At 30.1% G+C, this 18916-nt stretch overlaps 1 protein-coding gene across 1 annotated transcript in view; it reads right to left on the bottom strand.

Annotated features, from left to right (window-relative positions):
• The window catches only part of LOC129958852 (uncharacterized), a gene marked incomplete in the record, with an annotated part of 40132 nt that overhangs the window by 17955 nt on the left and 3261 nt on the right, over positions 1 to 18916 (bottom strand). Inside the window, 1 exon segment of the mRNA XM_056071572.1 lies at positions 4965 to 5150. Coding sequence (XP_055927547.1) covers positions 4965 to 5150 — 186 coding nt within the window.

Consider the following 18916-nt stretch of genomic DNA (forward strand, 5'->3'; position numbering starts at 1 on the left):
ATAAACAATTTCATAGAGAATAATAAATTTAAATAACTGTGTTTGATGAAATTGTCAATGGGCTTTGATAATCAGAGGGGGGGGGGAGGGAGAGGATTTTCGAGCTTTTGACTAATTTGATAGTTTGAATCACATAGCAATACTAAGTGAAATTTGCTCTGAATCAATAAAATATGTTTAATGATACTACATTTTAAAAAATCTGGATGAGATGTGGATAAAAATTAAGAAAAACAAAAATTTTCACTCAGAACCCATGTTCTGCTATTTCTTTAAAATAAATGTTACGAATTAATTACTCTGCTGTCTTAAATTTCTCATATCCGAAGCGCAGAAAGAGAAAGTATCGGAATGGCCAAAAAATTTACCTCAGTGTTTGGCATATCTTTACGTTTGGGATCTCCCTGAAGCCTAAAAACTCATTTTTGGAATTATGTTTATCTATGAATACGATAACTCAAAAACGCTTTTAGATAGATGAATTTTGGTATGTGGTCTTTTTTGTAGATTTCTGTCGAATATTGAAGAAAACCAGTCACAAGAAGTTAGTTTCTCTGCTGAGAACAAATAAACCACAAAACGCAAAGAGTTATATAGACACCATTTAGTACACAGTTTTAGTATCTAAACTTTAGGTCCGAGTCAAATTTTGAACCAAATCTATCGAAGAGTTGAATATCTGCTTTTCAGACATTCATATGCATTTAAACGCGATAGCTGAAAAATGCAACGACTCAGAATCTGTGATTGAAATTGCAGTTTTGTATCCAACTTTGGCTCGCGATTGATCAGAAAGAAAATCCAAAATGAATACACGGTTTTCCTTCCTATTCTGAGAAACGCAAATAATCATGTACTCTGGAAATAAAAGTAACAATCCAGAGGCTACGTTGAGGACAATGGGGAATATCTGAATTTCATCACAAATATCTCGAGTAATATTTGTAATGAAATTCAGAAGGGGATGTCTTGTAGATCTATGCTCTGTGTTGTTTGCGGTCTTATTTTATCTGATATTTTAGTTATATATTTATTCTGGCACTGCTTCTAGTTGCTGTTTTATTTTTGTGCTGGATTATAGTTATGAAAAAGTTTTGTACGTTTCTGCTCATATTTTGATTTAACATTCTGGTGGGTTTTTTTTTTATTATTATTGGCTTTGTCATGTTTGGGAAAATTGTTATATTAATTGTGTATTTCCTTTCTATCAGCTTTGTATTTTTGTCAATTCATTATAGTTTAAATATTTATAAGTTGTTATTTGATATTGCTATACAGTATAATATATTCTCCATCCTTTGGGAATTGTGATTTTATTTTTATGTGTTTTATTGCTTTTTTTAAGCAAATTTTAATTTAAATCTCTAAACTCTAGGACTGGATTGTTTAGCATTTAATTTAAATATTTTATTTCAGTCAGATGAACTCACAGGATTTTGTGATTACCGCCCATATTTTGACGATGATTGTAAGCCTTTCAACAAATATATTATGGTTCTCTCTCCGGTGACTTCAAAGTCTTACACGGGTAGGTTGGTCGTAACAAACACTGCTTTTTTTCGATTTCGATGGTAATATTGTCGGAGCACCCATCCTTAGAGCAAAGGACTATCTCCTTAATGAAGTGACTGTTTAGTACTATGGCTTTTAGTAGAATGACATGAGCTAGGTAGATGCTTGAAGATAGTGTGGTGAAACTTGAGGGTTATGCGTGAAGCTAGGATTGTGGTTGGTTGAGAGGCAGTGGGTAATTAAAAGGAGTGATACTATTGGTTGTTACTGGTGGAGTGGTTGCGGGGGTATGCTGCCCAAAGCAAACGGGGACTCTGCGATTTTCTTGATGTGTGGAGAAATTTGCGATGAATTTTTATAGTACTAGATGGCGTCATTAGTATTGTTTATTTACTTTTAATTGAACAGGTAGGTGAAAGGGTTGGAGTGGTTAAGCGAAGAGGTAAAGAAGTTAAAGGAGGACGTTTTTAGGTCATTTAATTCTTGGATCGGGATCGTACTTGGGGATAAGATCAATTGCTTCATTTTTAATATTTTCTAAGTTAGAAGTTTGTGGCTAATTTTTTGATGAATTTTTTAAGAGATGGGTAGTCTAATGCTTTGTAGATTACTGTGTTGGAGAAGTATTTGGGGGGGGGGGGGGTTAACATATATTTTTAATTATTTGGTTTTGTTGTTGATCAATTAATTTGAAGTTACTTTTGGCAGCGTACTCCCATACTGGGCAGGCATATGTAAGTACTGGAAGCAAATGGGCTGTGTAAACAAGTAATTTATTATCCCTATTCATTTTAAAATTCCTCAATATTAGGGGGAAGAATTTTTTGCTAGATCTCGGAACTTGTTTTTAATATAAATAAAGTGAGGCTTCCAAGTGAATTTTCTATCTAATATAACGCCAAGATATTTGCAGTTCTGAGCCCACGGGATAATTTTGTCATTAAGTTTAAGATGTGGATATTGTTTATTATCTGGTGATTTATAAAAAATTATGGTTTCTGTTTTACTGATATTAATGGCTATATTCCATTTTTTGAACCAGCCTTCAAGTTTTTTAAGATGTCGATTGAGTGCGATTCGGATATATTTGGAATTTTTATTTTTTGCTAATATGGCTGTATCATCCACGAATATGCATAGCATTGTAATAATTGTTTGGGAATATCATTTATAAAGATGAAAAACAGAACCCGCCCAATTTTAAAGCCGTGGGCTACGCCTGGGAGAATTGTTTTTTCTGAGGAAAATTCGTTTTTATTTTGGCCTTAAATTTGCGATTTTTAAGATAAGAAAAAAATTATTTGGATAAGGTAATTGAGGGTATTGTAATTAATTAGTTTATAAATTAATTCGTGTTATCAGACTCTGTCGAAGGCTTTCTGGAGATCTAGGAACACTACCGCGGCTTTTTGTTTATTTTGAAAAGCTTCTTCAACATATTCTGTAACTCTATACGATTGATGGGTAGTTGACAATTTTTTCCTAAATCCAAATTGCTCTGGTATAAGTATGTTATTTTCTTCGAATGATTAATAAGTCTTTTGAGAATAACTTGTTCAGTTAATTTAATGACTGAGGGAAGGAGAGAAATCGGTCTATAATTTATCGGATTGGTTGGGTCTTTGCCGGGTTTGGGTATTGGTACTATAGTTGCTGTTTTCCATCTTGTAGGGAAATAATCAAAAATTAATATTTTATAGATTAATATCGTTAGTTCGAAAATAATACTGTTCTAACATTTTAATATTAATTCCATCGATACCGGGGGATTTATTTGGCTTTAGTTTTTTAAAAGCTAATTTAATTTCATTTAGGCGTAACAAACACTGCCTTGCCTAAGACCTCTTTTATACAGGAGGGAGTAGTTGTAATTTTTCTATTAATTAGTTATTTATTTTAATCAGAATTTATGTTTTAAAGACCCCCAAGTTCCCCTTTTTAAAGTCAAGTAATTCAAATAATAGTAACGCAATACAAATGGCTGCATAGTAAATTTTGCAAAAAATTATGATAAAGCGATAAATGTTTCCTTTTTATTAGATAAAAAATTACACATCGACTGCGCCAAAATGAAGATTTGGAATGACGTATATACACGTCGAATGCACTTAACTGGTTAAGAAGTATCGGAGAAAGTTTCATGAAAACCAGAGCTGCTGGTTTTCTTGCAGATACTTTTTCATTTTGTAAATATATAATTAATAATGTTACTTATCTTCATGTTATTTTCATTTTCCATCGTTTGTGAAAATATATTTAAGTTCCCGAATAATTAGTGATTTGTTTTGAAAGGCTCTAGCTTTTTTTTTTTTTTCATTTCAAATTAGTGCCGATGTACATTAAATGAATAAGCAGGAACTATCTCCATGAGATATGGGCATTAGCGCGATTATAAAGCGCTGCATTTTAAATGTTTCTGTATGCAAATATAACAAAACAAAACAAGAAAACAGAGAGCATTGTAAAAATATGAGTCAAGTAACATTTCTATAAACTTGAATACATGTGAATATATTCAAGTTTATATAATATATTTGTAATAAATACATGAAATACAAAATCAGTATCTGAGATCAAAAGTGTGTACCATTTCAGGTGAAATTTATATCTGAAAATTAATTTTCTGCGAAAAGTTTGAAAGTATTCTTTTGAATATAGTATTAAGAATTTACTTCAACAACAGGAAAAGCAGCTCCAAAGGGTGAATGCATTTCGAATATAAACGGAATTTCCAGATTTTGCTCTTCCAAGGTAAGAATTTCCGAATTCGTGAAGCTAGTTCATTAACTTTCTCAGGTTTTGTTTTAAAACGAATATAATATTCATTTATTAAATACGGATAATCTTATGACAAACTGCAGAATTCGGGTAATCAGGTGAAACAAAAATACATGTGAAATTTTTGGCTCCTGATCATCAAGGCTTTTTTTTTTTTTCTTTTTTTTTTTCGGTAGAGATTTTAGAAATAATTATGGATGTACAGTTTACAAAAATTATTTATATTTCGTTAATCTTTTCCTTTCAGCTGAAAATTCCTCATTTCCAACACCTGCTGTTATGCATACTTTGGGTTCTAATTTGATTCTTGTAGAGTATAATGAAAAACTCTTATTTATATCATAATAACTTGCTTATCATATTGAACTTTCAACTGATAACAAAACATTTGTTTTTGATTCGAAAAATAATAGCTATGAATAACAAAATTCCACTTTCAAAACAAATTTAAACATAGCGAATTTGGTCCAAATTTGATATACCGTACAATATATCTGTATTACTAGGAAACAGGATGTTATGGTCCAAATTCGAGATACCGTACAATATATCTATACTACTAGGAAACAGGATTTTGTCATTTGAACGCTAAATTCCAATGAAATACAACTTCTCTGGTTAAAAAATATTTTTATAAAAATTAAATTTGATACAAGTTAATTTTGCATACTTACGGCAAAAGGGTATCACACCTGACCACGATCCGTTTTCAAGACATTGCCTTCGCATGTTGTTTGGTGCATAACAAGGATTACGTTTGCAGTAGTACGTTATATTATGCCCAACATAAAACTCACCACTTTCGACATTATTAGTATATTCGCAATTTGGCGATAAACCTGGTATTCCACACATTGATTCTGGAAAAAAAATTGTTTAAAAACATGTACATATTTTTTTTTAAATCCTCGTTATAAGTATGTTGTCCAATGAATAATAACCATAAATTAATAAAAAAAAATCTTGGGTACTCATCTTCCAAATTTTAATGGTCTTCCTCAAAACACTTATCATTGAAATATATTTATCCCACTTTTTTTCTATTCTTCGAATACAAGTTGAAAACCATTTTTTGTCGAATCATTCAAAATCGCCTCCACAGCTCTTATCATTGCTTCTGATGATAGAAAACGCTTACCATGGAGATGTTTCTTCAAATTCATGAGAGAAAAAAAATCGCATGCTGCTAAATCAGGACTGTAAGAAGAATGGAGAGCACATGTGACGTTGATCTTTGAAAGATAATGATGAGCAGTTTCGGAAATCACCGCTCATAAACACTTGCTATGAGTAATTTTTCTGTGGGCAAAGTGTGAGTGACACCCAATGAAATATTCAATCTTTTTAATAGGTATCTTATTAGGATTCGACGATCTTCCCTCACTATCACAGTAGTGATATTAGTATCCCTACTAATATCGGAAGTTATAAAAACATTTATGAAAAAAAATGGGATCAGTTTTAAGTGAAAAAAAAACTACGATAGCAAAAATTAATATAACAAAATTAAATCTTGAAACAAAAATAACGAAAAAAAAATTACGATGGAAACGTGTAACTGATATCACTAATATCAAAAATATCTCTAAAAAATGGCACAAAAGCTTTTACAATAAAAAAAAGCTTTATAAAAAATGTTTGCAGCAAAGAATGTAATGTAAATAAAATAATATTGGTACAAAAGCAAAACAACATGCAACAAAAAGTTTACGAACAAAAACTATATAAATTATGCATAAATGTGAGTTTTATTTTCATCAATATACCCCTCTTGTTTATAAGAAAACCTGTCTTTAATATTATTAAAATCGATGGAATCAAGGTTTCTTACTCAATTAAAAATATTAAAAGACCATTTTAACTTTCTCATGGGACTGGTTGAGCTGAAATAATTGTTAATTAGTTTTAATTTGAAAAAAAAAGGATTATCCACTTGCCACTTAAATGGAAAATTACTAAGCCTCTTATGAAATTCTCAAAAAAATGTTCTAGTTTATTTTTAAAAAGTAGACAAAGAGTTTCTCCAGGATAACATGAATCATAAAATGAGTGTTTAAAATCTCAAATTAGATCGATTTTTGGAAAAAAAAATCATTCTCAATTATACGAAAAATTAAAGTGTCCAAAAGTTAAACATAATTGGTAATATTATGAATACTGAAGGAAATCTGATTAGCGGGAGTGTAATATTGTGTAAAATAAGAAAGATATGCGAAAGAATGATAACAATCACTTTTCTTATGCAAAGAAGAAAACTGGAAAAAAAACTAGGCTTAACAGGAGTTCTCACTTTAGAGAAAAACACATGAAATGAAAAAGTGATGTTACAGTTTAATAAGGTGTGTGGCGATCAGGCACTATGCACAATGATTCTCATACTAGCTATGACATGAATGAGTTGAGGGTTCAAAGAGTTCTAAACGTCATGAGGACGTTTTTCAAGCTCTGGAAATGGAGCTTGGTGGATTTGGTAGGGCTGCGAGTTCCCTACCGAGTATATTACACATATTCTTGTTAAGATTCAAACTAAATGAATGAGCAGGCCACAGCATGCACTGAATATTTTCCGTTTCAAGAAAGTCGTCAATCAGGCTTACACAGTGACAAAACGCTTTATTATCCATAATTATGAAGTCAGAACCGACAGCAACTCGAAACAGAAGAACAGAAGGCGCAAGAAGGCGTTATATTATAACTGAGACATAACCAATTAAATTAAGGAATTAATTAAGTATCGGATATATTTAATAAGATCTCAAAGCAAGAATGATCGTGGTGCTACAAACGCACTGGCAAAACTAACCTAATTATCGAACTTGTTTTATAAGCGCATACTTTTACTCTTGTAAAAAAAAAGTAGAGCCTTGTAAAAAAAAAGTGCATTTGTCAAAGAATATTTTTAGTTAACATCGGAAAACATGAAAACGTTGAGAATGTAGCGCCTGCTCAAGCGTCATCCTCGTCAGATGATCACGATTCAGAATTAAGAAATCTGCTTCCAAAAGGCCCTACGTTAACTTCAAAACTTGATTTATATCAAATAGTGAGCATCTTATCTAACCACAGATGTGATGTAAAGCTGATTTAAAAAGATGAATTTAAAACGAATTTTATTAAAATTATGAGTAAATCAAAAGGCAAACTGGAATCAATATTTTGACAAAAAGAAGTTCGCATAAACAAACGCATATTTTTAAATGAATGTATTCTTATTTCTTCAAAATAACATTTACCCCTGCTTCCTTTTTGAGTTAAATGAACTTCAGGCAACGAAGAGCAACAGGTCACGCTCAAAATATGTTGAAACTCCGTTAGTGATAGTGAATAAAATGATGAAAATAAAACGGAAACGTATAGGAAATTATTGTGTATGTTTTTGGTGATTTAGATGCTGATTCCTTTCCTGGAAAGTTTCTTTTTTATTCATTTTTCTAATATTTTTGGCTTGCTTGAATTCACAATTTTACAGTGACAATTCGGTCACGAGGAAATTTATGGAACCGTCAAAAAATTGATAAAGAAGAAAAGTATTTGGGCTCACCTCATTTCACTAAAAACTCAAAATATATTCATCAAATGTTTTGTTTTTAGTCTGCAATACGTATGTGCATTTTCGTAAGAAGAAAATGTATATTCAGGAAATTATAATATTTTTATTTAAAAAAATCCCGACTGTTTCTGCATGTTTTTGGCTTATGACACAGTTTTCAACGAAAATGTAAGAACAGAATTTGCGACAATTTATTATCAAAACATTATATAAAAATTCAAAATAAACATTTTGTATATTTGTGAAAATATGAATATTTGTATTAAATTAAATAATTCCTAATTGCGCTTGTGAGAAACAACTGATTTTTTCATTTCTAATTTCAAAGTCAGGTATTTAGGGCATCTTATGTAAAAATTACAATTGAACACTCTAAAATTTCTTAAATGTACCGTCATTTCTGTCAGCTGAATTTCAGTTGCTTTTTAACTGAAGTTAAATTAAGAAAGTTTTCCCAAAAATCCAGTTTCTTAAATTTGAATTTTTGACTTTTTATATTGAATTGTATAAAAGTTTGAAATAAGATTAATACTTCTTCATAGCTATAAATAAAATACATAGTTTGAATTGCAGTAAATTAGGTTAAAAATAATTATTAATGAATTATAATATTTGTGGATATTTTCTAACCATACCTCGTATAATCACGTAGCCATTTTGAATGTGGCTAAATAGTTTTGAAAGTACGAAAATGGTTACGATGTTCCAATAAATAGATAAATTAATTATTTTTATATTATTAATTCAACAAACTTTGTTGATTTTTGACAAATGTTTAGGCAAGGACGATTTCTTGTAATAACTATTTAAATAAAAAAATGTAATATACCACGTTTTTAAAACGGGCTAAACGGTATAAAATAATTTCTCCTATACCCTTACAGATTTATATCCCCATACAGATTGTCGTGAATATTTTTGATTGTGAATTTTAAACGCCCACAATCACAAATATTCAGTACCCTACCCTAGACTGAATCTTGACAATGGATATCTATTTCAGTTGATCTCTGATTGATTCAAATAGAAGTAGATTCATGTTCTCCTGACACTCACCAAATACATTGTACTTCACTCATCTTATAGTAGAAAATTTAAGTGACGATACATCACAGCATAAAACAATGGGCAATCAGATATTAGAAGTCATGCGCAGTTACATTCGTCATTTGTTTATGACGTCACGTGAATATATTCCCTTATTGTCTAAACACCAAAAACTACTGTCTTTATTATAAATGTAGTCAAGTTTCAGCTGTTTATTAGCGGATTAAATTAATATACGAGGTATATTTAAAGCAATAATCCTTTCAATTTTCGGTATTACGATTTAATTTTTGTTTTGCTACCTCTGCGATTGAAGACCGATTTTTCGAATACTACTTAAATTACAAAAAGTTAATTAATTTATAGCTTTTATACGGTGATGATGATTCATTTCCAAACAGCTGGGTTAACCCGGAAGCCCAAAAGTCATTATGCCGAGAGAAATTTATTATTAGAAAAACTGCAACTATGGACTCGGTAATAAAGATAAATTACTGTTATAAACTAATCATAAAGCAAAGAGAATAAATCTGATCATTTAAGACTTGCGGAATATCCATTGGTGTTTTTGAAAAAATAATGTACAAAGAACAAATGAAAGCTTCATTTGATGCTTTCATTTAATTGAAAAATATGATTTTATAACACATTTAAAATAAATTCATCTGTTCGGCTTATCAAAAAATGGGACATAGTTTATAGTTTATAAAACATATCTAGAATGTAAATTACAATTTCTTTATGTTTTGGAATAAACAATAAAAAACGTTTCATTTAAAAAATAATAGACCAAAATTTTTTTAAAGCATATGGACCTCTCTTCATATTATTTTGAAAACTATGAATTTTGAATGAAAATATCTATGCTAATAAGATTGGAAAAATTGTTTATTAACTGCATTTGCATACTTAATACATTAAATATTTTAATTATGTATTTGGAAGATGATAAATGCATAATTGTAACATGGTTTTATAAGATAATTAAATGTATTCCATCATACCATGTAATAATAAATAATATAAAGACACTTTTAATTTTCATGATAATACATCCCCATAATATGCTCCTAAATGGCACTTTTTTTATAACTGTTACTCGGATATAAATTTTCAGATACTATTTTAGATGGAGCATTATTTTGACATTACTTGATTTAGATTACTGAAAAAGTTATTAATAATAATATTTACACATTTGTAAAACGGCGCAAGTTAATTTTTTGGAGAAAAAAAATCATCTTATACAATTATATATATATATATTTATTTCACGGGCAATAAAATAAGTAAAACTAATCATTTAATTATTCTAGAAGAAAATAATTACTTTTTTAATTTTATTTTATTAAAAAGAACATGGAAGGTTAAGTATAAAGTTTTGAAAGTAAGAAGCTTCAGAATAACACAAAATTATAATGTGATATAAAAATTCTGATGGTATATTTTTTATGACTGAAAATGAGTCAGTTATGGCATTTTATAGTTTAATGATGTCATTCGGCTTTTTTTTTCTTGTTAATCAAAATTTTCATATAATCTAAAAGAAAGAAAATCCATGGATTAACGTTATAGTGAATAAGGTGGCAAATATATTGGGTGTTTATAAGTGGTAAATGGCATTTCATACTCATTATTAAGGGCTAAGATGAGTTTTTGAATTTTGAAGATCGTCGAAATAATGTTACTGTTTCATCACATATATACCTATTTTTTCAATGAAAATACGATTTTCGGTTGAATAAGAAGGTTTGATAGACATTTTGAAAAAACAAGTGGAAGTGACTTCAAACAATCTTCTTTAAACCCTTTTCTATTGCACGCATTTCTAGAGACATCTGATGAGACGCTGAGGAATTATTTCATTCCAAAGTTGTAAGTTAAATGAATTTCACACTGTATAACAGAAAGATTACTTTTCTTCCTCATCATATAAGCTTGGTTGAAGCGATAAGTAAATGACAGGCATTAAATATATAGAAATTTAATATAACAGAATTTAATAAATTTCACAACAGCTTGACATCATTGCCCTCTACTTTAACCATATCCTTCCTTCTCAATATATGTTTATCAAATATCATCCACTTTTAGATGAGGTAATCATTTAAGTTCTGATTATTGCATGAATTTCAAATCACAAATGTAAGCGCTTTTCCGTCTTTCATTTCAGACCGCGGAAATGGAGGAAACGATGATGAATTTCGTATGATTTTAACCCCTAACTTTTTATTTCCAAATTCAGTGGTTCGCCATTGCCCTTAAAAAACTGGTAAAATAGCTCCAAATTATATTTATTACTAAAGCTTCTGAAGAAGGAATGATGACTTAGTTATTTTATATATGCATTAGTGAAAGCTTTTGAATGTTTTGATCTGAAAAGTATCGTCTCTCTCACTTTAAGAAAATTGTAATTAGAGAGGATTTTTTAAATGTTCGGCTAAGATTGGAAGACGAAAGTGGCAGCCGATCTAACACCTGACTCTCTAAAGTGCCACTCATTTATGTAACTGGAGGGGGTTTCTTCAGGTATTTAACATGAAAATGCCAATCATCCAATGGATTCTCACTCGAAATGAGATTCAAATATAGTCCGTTGAATTCGAAACGACCTTCTGTCAACGAAACATATATCTTATCATCCACCAGATCCCAATTACCTCCTATTAAGCTTCAAGAAAGAGCAGCTGATCGTATTTAATTTAAAACCATGACGGCCTTACCTATCCTAAGATTTGAAAAGAGCCGACCAACAAAGAAACACAGAGTTAAAAATAAACAAAAAATTGTAAATTCATATAAATGAAAGGGAGAACCCAGAATATGCTAAATCCTATCTAAAAGAGCTTCTAGCCCTTAATCTTGCAGAATATTAGAAATAGACTTAAACTTCAAGGCAAAATCCTTGTGTTACTAATATCTTTAAAAGAATTGAAATATAAATAAATAAAATTAAACAAATTTTTAATATAAAAATTTTTCTTAACACTACACATATAATTAAAAAATGAGTAGGTTGTCTGTCACTAGAACAAATTATTGCAAATTGTATCACTTATTCTAGTTAATTGCACTAAGTTCTTTAATTTTTTTTATTTTTTTTGCATTAGATTCGTCTTATTACAATTCTTGATTGAGAAACAACCAAATATAAGAACAATAATAAGAATATCAAATTAATATACGATAAATTGGTACCTTCTGTCATTAATCCAGCCTTATGCATTTATTGCTCTTGTTTGATAGCTTTTTGTTGTTGTTGTTGTTGTCGTTCTAGTGCATTAGGTAAATAATCGAGGCTCCATATGACTGTCATTTGGTTATATTTTCTGAATTGGGATCCCAATGAGGATGGTTTACCAAAGATTGCAATGGAAATATTTAGTTGTTCGAAAAAACATTGATTTTATGTTAATCGTTCATGTCACGTTATTAATTCATTATCATGCAAATCTGTTGTTTTCTTTTATTTCCTGTTTGTTATAAAGCTCATTTATGGATTAGTAATTTTTATTTTTACTGTACGAAGATTTTATTTATCTCAACAGTATCACAAATCTTCAAAATCAAGCTTAAACAAGCTTATACGTATCTTATGATTGACATTGCTTCAAACTGCACGACTTGTCGGCCTTATCTGAATTCAGTCCATAATAAAACGGTACCACTTCTAAGGATATTTTATACATCTCTTCCCCAATTTCAACTTACCGTTTTTTACTTTCACGGTACTTTGTGCATCTAATTAACGAACTGATGGGGAATAAAATATTTACTAGAATACTCTATAACGAATTTACGCTTCCTCTGTAAATTCCTGTTTTATTCGCAAATTAACAGAAGAAAACCTTTGATGTATTAACACTTGCAAAACTCTAATATTATCATATATGGATTTCAAACCGAAGTGCTTAAATTCTCGTAATGTTGTAAATTGTTTGATTTTTAGTTTAGTTTAGTTTTTTTCTCCGGTTTGAAACAACACCAGGGCTATTTTGTGATAGACTTCGTTGTTCTGTTCCGGCTCATCCCCCTCCAAATTTTTACCCCACACCTGCTGTAGGACTCCTTAAATTGTTAGCAGAAGCATACTAATTGGTGTAAAATATTTTAAGAAATAATTTTGAAATAAATTAGTTTTGACATGCTTTAGGTTTTCACTGAATATTGAGACTTCTAGGACCCTGCAACTCACCTTCCTTTTAACTTTCTCGTATACGAAGTAAAAACAAACTATCGTAATCGTTAAAAAGATTGAACTCAAGATTTTGACGAATCTCCATGTTTCACACATCCCTGTTTTCGAAAAAACATATTTTTGGCATCTTGTCTGTTTGTCCGTTTATTTGTCTGTCTGTCTGTGAGCACGATAACTCGAAAACGCTTTAAGCCAGACGGATGGAATTTAGTACTTAGATTTTAAACCAAATTTGTACCTTTCTATCAAATTTTGAACGAAATCCATTGAGAGGAAATTTGGCTGGGTGGTTGTTTGAGTATAAATGAACTCGATAATTACAAAATGTAAAGAACCAGAGAGATAAAATTTGGTTCTCAAGTTTAAGGATTAAATTGTAGACTTTCTTCAAAATTTAAACGAGGTCTATTAAAGAATTGGCCGTTTTATTATCGGCATTTTCGCGTGTATGTAAACGCAATGAGTTAAATAAAATTTGGAATGCGATTTTGATACTATAATTATGGTTCCATATCAGGTTTACATTGCAATCTGTCAGAAAAAAAGACTTCCAAATTCATATTCGCACGCTAGATTCAATAAAAATGCTATATTCACGCCTATATTATATTCATAACTAGCGTTCTATATCATATTTCATAACTAGCGTTCTATATTATATTTCATAACTAGTGTTCTATATTATATTTCATAACTAGCGTTCACTAATACCATGCAAATCATTCGCGGCCTTACCCAAAGTCCATAATTTTATGCCGGGGAAGAAGGATAAGATCTTTATAGGAGAGTATTCGAAAGAATTTCGGAAACATCACTCCCATTGGTTTTTAAATATACTTATAATCATCTTTTAAAATGCTTAATGAATAATAATGAACAATAAATTTGTAAAGTCTTTATTTATACTTGACATAAATTCGCACAATTTTACTGTAAGGGTTTTATTAACGTGAATGTTACCGACCAGTTAATCGAATTCGTAATTTATTTAATATCTTCATGAATCTTCTCATTTCAAAATTAATTGTCTGTTATTGCTTGACAAAGTGACATTTTTTCACAAATTATTATTTTTTTGTTTGGCAAAATAAAAATAGACCTTGAATCAATAAAAGGAAATTAAACCTTCAGAAATACAAGAAATGCTCTCGAACAGAAATTTTAATATGGCAGCCCTATCTATACTCTTACTTAACGTCTTTCTATGAAGGAAATACTGAAGAAGTTCCTCCCTTATCTACTTATTAATAATCAGCAATGAGTTGATACAATCAAAGAGAAAAATTAAAATTATCTATAGTGAAGACAGAGACCTTCTACAATTCAGGACTGTGATGAATCAGAGATAGACACTCTTTCAACCCAGGTTTAAGAACCAACGGGACTATATTTACAAAATAAGGTGCTATTTGTGCTCAGTTTATAACACAATGAAAAAATTCGAATATGTCTTTAGCATCGCTTTTATTTGATTGATAGTGTTCAAAATTTTCGGAGGCAAGACAACTTACGAAATTTCATTTGTGTAACCTGCTGCGTTTTTAAATTATTGCATTCACAAATATACGAATAGACAGACCAACAGACAATCAATCTAGTAGTAAATAACCCATTAGTATATGATTTTGTACATTAATGCATGATATAAATTTACTATTCTAGAAATAAAACGTTATGTCAAATTATATCCGTCTAGCTCACTACGTTTTCGAGCTATCGTACTCACCTGCACACAGAGGATAGACAGAAAAATTTTCCTTTGACAAAATTCGTCCAAATTTCACAAAAAAAAAAAAAAAAAAAAATCAATTTTTATGTGAAGACAACATATCAAATAACAATGGTGTAGCTTGCCAATTTTTCAGTTATTGTGTTCACAGACAGTCAAAATTCCAAAAATATTTTTGTTTTTCGGAGATAGATTCAAGAAGGTGAAATGTGAAAACTCATCGAAATCTTGAAATTGAATATTATAACGACTAAAATAAATTTTCTTTGTATACTATTTCATTCACAATAAAGTTGAAACAAGGGAAACTGTGAAAATATACAAGACTTCTGTCATTTCTACAAACAGGCGAAATTAGTATGAGAATAAAAAACTAAGCTGTTTCGTGTGAAATTAGTTTCTGAGAGTCATTTTTCCACAAAATCTTTGAGGTATTATTGTGTGGTATCTGGTGACTTTTGGATTTTTAAGAAATTTCTCAATAACAGGAGAACAGCAAATACTATAGGTGATTGCGTTGGAATAAAACAATAGTTGGACTATACATTTTCTACATCAAATTCTTTGAATTTCTGACGCTATATATTTATGAATTTCTGACAATCTCGAGATCCAATATTTTGTTGATTATACCTCTTGATATACAAGAAAATAAAAAATGGTTGGTACAATATGTAGTGATCGTAAAAAAGCTGCTAATTAACTCATTTTCAAATTAATCTTTTCTTGTGGTTTGATTTGTCTTAGACGTAAAAAGAACCTCTCATATTCGCAAAGCAAGGTTTTTTTCGTAGCTGATTTAACATGGAACATTTGCATAGATGGCATGATATTAGTACGGAATATGGAACATTTTTGCACTCCGTTTAATAACGAGATAGAAAGAGATCTTTTGCACTTCAATCAATTTGTTTCCTTTTGATAGTAACTGATAATCTTCGTAGAATTAACGAACTTGCTTTATCTTTATTTCCACCTTGCTTTTTATCTCGAGACTATGCATTTATTTCCTCCGCCTTATTTCATTTCCCTTTTACAGATTATTTCCTTTCATTTTTCTTCATTTGCCGTCTCTGTTATGTTATTTCTTTTCTTTCTTCTTTTTACCCTCATGGATGGAGGAAAACTGCGGTTTAATATGATAAATGGAGCATTTATTAATCTTCATCGGCTTAGCCTCTTTGGAAAACATATTTTGTGAGGAACAAAGCGTAGCTGGATTTCGCAGAGTTTTCCATGATGTTTCTTCCTTTTTTTCACTCTTTCTTTGCATATTTCCAAATTCTAGATGCAAACATTTCTAACTATTTGCTTTTATCTCTCTTGTTGAATATATCATATGATTAGGGTTGAAATATGCCCATTCAAAACACTGTAGAGATAATGCAAAATCTTCACATCATTAGAACTTATTAAAATAAAAAAGATTCAAAAATAATTATCGGAGGAGAATTAGATAATGGCATTTAGTATAAACATATAGGACGAGCTGCCGCTCTGGAAACTGGATCTGTTTGAATTGCAACTTAGATGCTTATAAATTTAAGAGGTGCATATAAATTTAGTTAACTGTGATCTTCAAATTAGTCCATCAGTTCTGTGCGGAATGGGTTTTCAATAGCTGCCCGATGGATAATCCCAAACTGTATTTTTCTTGCTTATTCATTCATTTTCTGGTTTCTCATTGCGTTTTATTATTTCCCCTCATCTTCGATAATCATCAGTCTCTCAGTGTAATAAAATAAGGACAGAGCATCGAACTCTGAGAGTGGAAAAGTTAGTAAATCAGATAAAAAACGAAAATGCAACCTAAAAAAAATATTTCATTTGGCTTCTGCAGCTCTGGAGCCCCAACGGATGAGCTTCACTGCTGAAAAAAATTTAGATTGCTACTCTCTGCACCTGTTTGGAAGAATCCATGGAACGTCATTTCTTGCTTTTCACTTCGACTTGACTCAACGGCTTCACGCTATTAACCATTTCATATTCAACTTCTCTTGACATTTTTTTATTTAACAATCTTACCAGCTCAACCTACCCTGTCAAGCATAAAGTTGTAGCGAGTCGATGAGGAAACAAACTTCCTTATATAAACTGTATCCATAAATGTGGTGGGAAGTATTAACAAAAATTAATAAGTTGCATAAAAAACATTATAACAATATAAGTAAAATAATATTAACAGGAACTCACCTAGGCATCTATATAAAAATACAGATTAAAAGGTATAAACAAACTATTTACAATATGTGTCCAATTTTTTTTATAATAGGCATTCGAGAATTCACATTTGTCCCAAATACATCCGTGGGTCCAAAAAATGTATATATTTTTACATCTATAAAAATTAACAGTAAAACATTCTAAAACAAGGCACAAAACCGACACAAACCGTTAAAAAAATATGCATGCAATTCATAAATTTAAAAGAACTTCACTCCAATAATAGAAATGCACAAACATATCAAAGAGATCATTTAACCACCTTACTTAGTTACTTTACTTTACTTACTAACATAGACAAGAGATTCCTTTAAAAAGCCATCCCTGTACTATAAAATCCAAATATATAATCTTAAGCTGCATACTCAATACAAAAAAAACGCCCCCACTCAAAACAAAGACAAAAAACTTACAGACTCAATCCAATTAAGGCATTGAAATCTTGACATGCGCAAACATACAACAGAAAAATCTCAAATTGCTACTGCATGCAATGCCGCTAGACCCACAATTTTACTTTAATTTTGGCGTGCCATATATTTTTAGCTTCGTCGCAAGTAATTCGATCATAGTCATAAAACATATAAGTGATAAATTTTAAGTAGTTTAAGAGTGTAATAATATTATTTATTGACAAAAACATCCTAATGTTAATCTATTTAAGGTCAAGAATTGTCGTTTTTAGGATTTTTTTTTTCTTCCTTCTTTTTAAAAGCATACTACCAATATTCGGCGGTATTCTAATCACTGTTTAATTTTTCGTCTCTTTTCAACTCTGACCATTTGTATTTTAGACAGGGTATGCAAGGAGCCGAAGACAAAGTTATTGGACTTTTTTAAAGAGAAATTTAAAGAGTGGCATTAATTTTCTAACATTAATTAATTTTCTTTATCGCTGGTTCTTTTTGGAGTGAATGAATGAAGGAAATTCTTTTGTGGAAATCAGAAATGGATAATCAAATTATAGAATAGCAACCTGTCAAAATCATCTTATTTCATGTCCATATAAAGTTTATTAAACGAAAGAAGAAACGTAGTAGTGTTTAAATAGTTGTTGAAAACACATAGAACAAATTCTGGGAATGAAAATGTAAATGAATAAACTAGATAGAATTTTAGAATAATTCGTAAAATATTCTATGCTTAATGACAGATTTGTTTCTGAAGAACCAGTGCCCCATATATAGGATGCTAATCGTAGGTTCAAAACCTAATGATATTAAATGCTAAATGTTCTTGTGGTTCAAGTTTTTCTCAAGTCTGTTGGCTTAAATCAAACTTCCTCACTTTGATACAATTTGAAGTCTAGAGAGTAAGAGTGCATTATCAAATGTCAAATTCATCATTTAGCTCAAAATTCTTTGGTCCTTCCCTGATAGCCTTCATATTTTAAAATGAGACGTTAATTTAATTAGTAGAAATCAAAATATCACATTTCAGAGAATATTTATGTAACCAAATCTTGAAACATACTATAATTGCATTTTTGATTTTTGATTTTTAAGGAGACTGCGAATGATAACGAATTATCGTTACATATACCTGAAAAATTGTTTCTGAATCATTTTTATTTCCTTCCTCATAATAGTTGTAAAGATTAAATATGCTGTTATTTTCTATGACAAATTTCAAACCATCTACACAGTATATGAAAATAGTATAAAACGAACTTACACTTTTATTTGAATCAATTATTTCAAAATTGAATTAAAACTGAATTTCAGAGTAAATATGTCGAAATTGTTTAATTCTTCGTGTAAGCAAAGAAGGCATTTTAACTGTCAAAAATTTCGACATCGAGATTTTGATGAGTCCTCACCTCTTTGATGTATTGAGTTCGAAAAACACATTTTTTGGAAAATACATGTGCTGCTTGTGT

This window comes from Argiope bruennichi, chromosome X1 (assembly GCF_947563725.1).
Source record: "Argiope bruennichi chromosome X1, qqArgBrue1.1, whole genome shotgun sequence".
Classification (NCBI taxonomy): domain Eukaryota; kingdom Metazoa; phylum Arthropoda; class Arachnida; order Araneae; family Araneidae; genus Argiope; species Argiope bruennichi.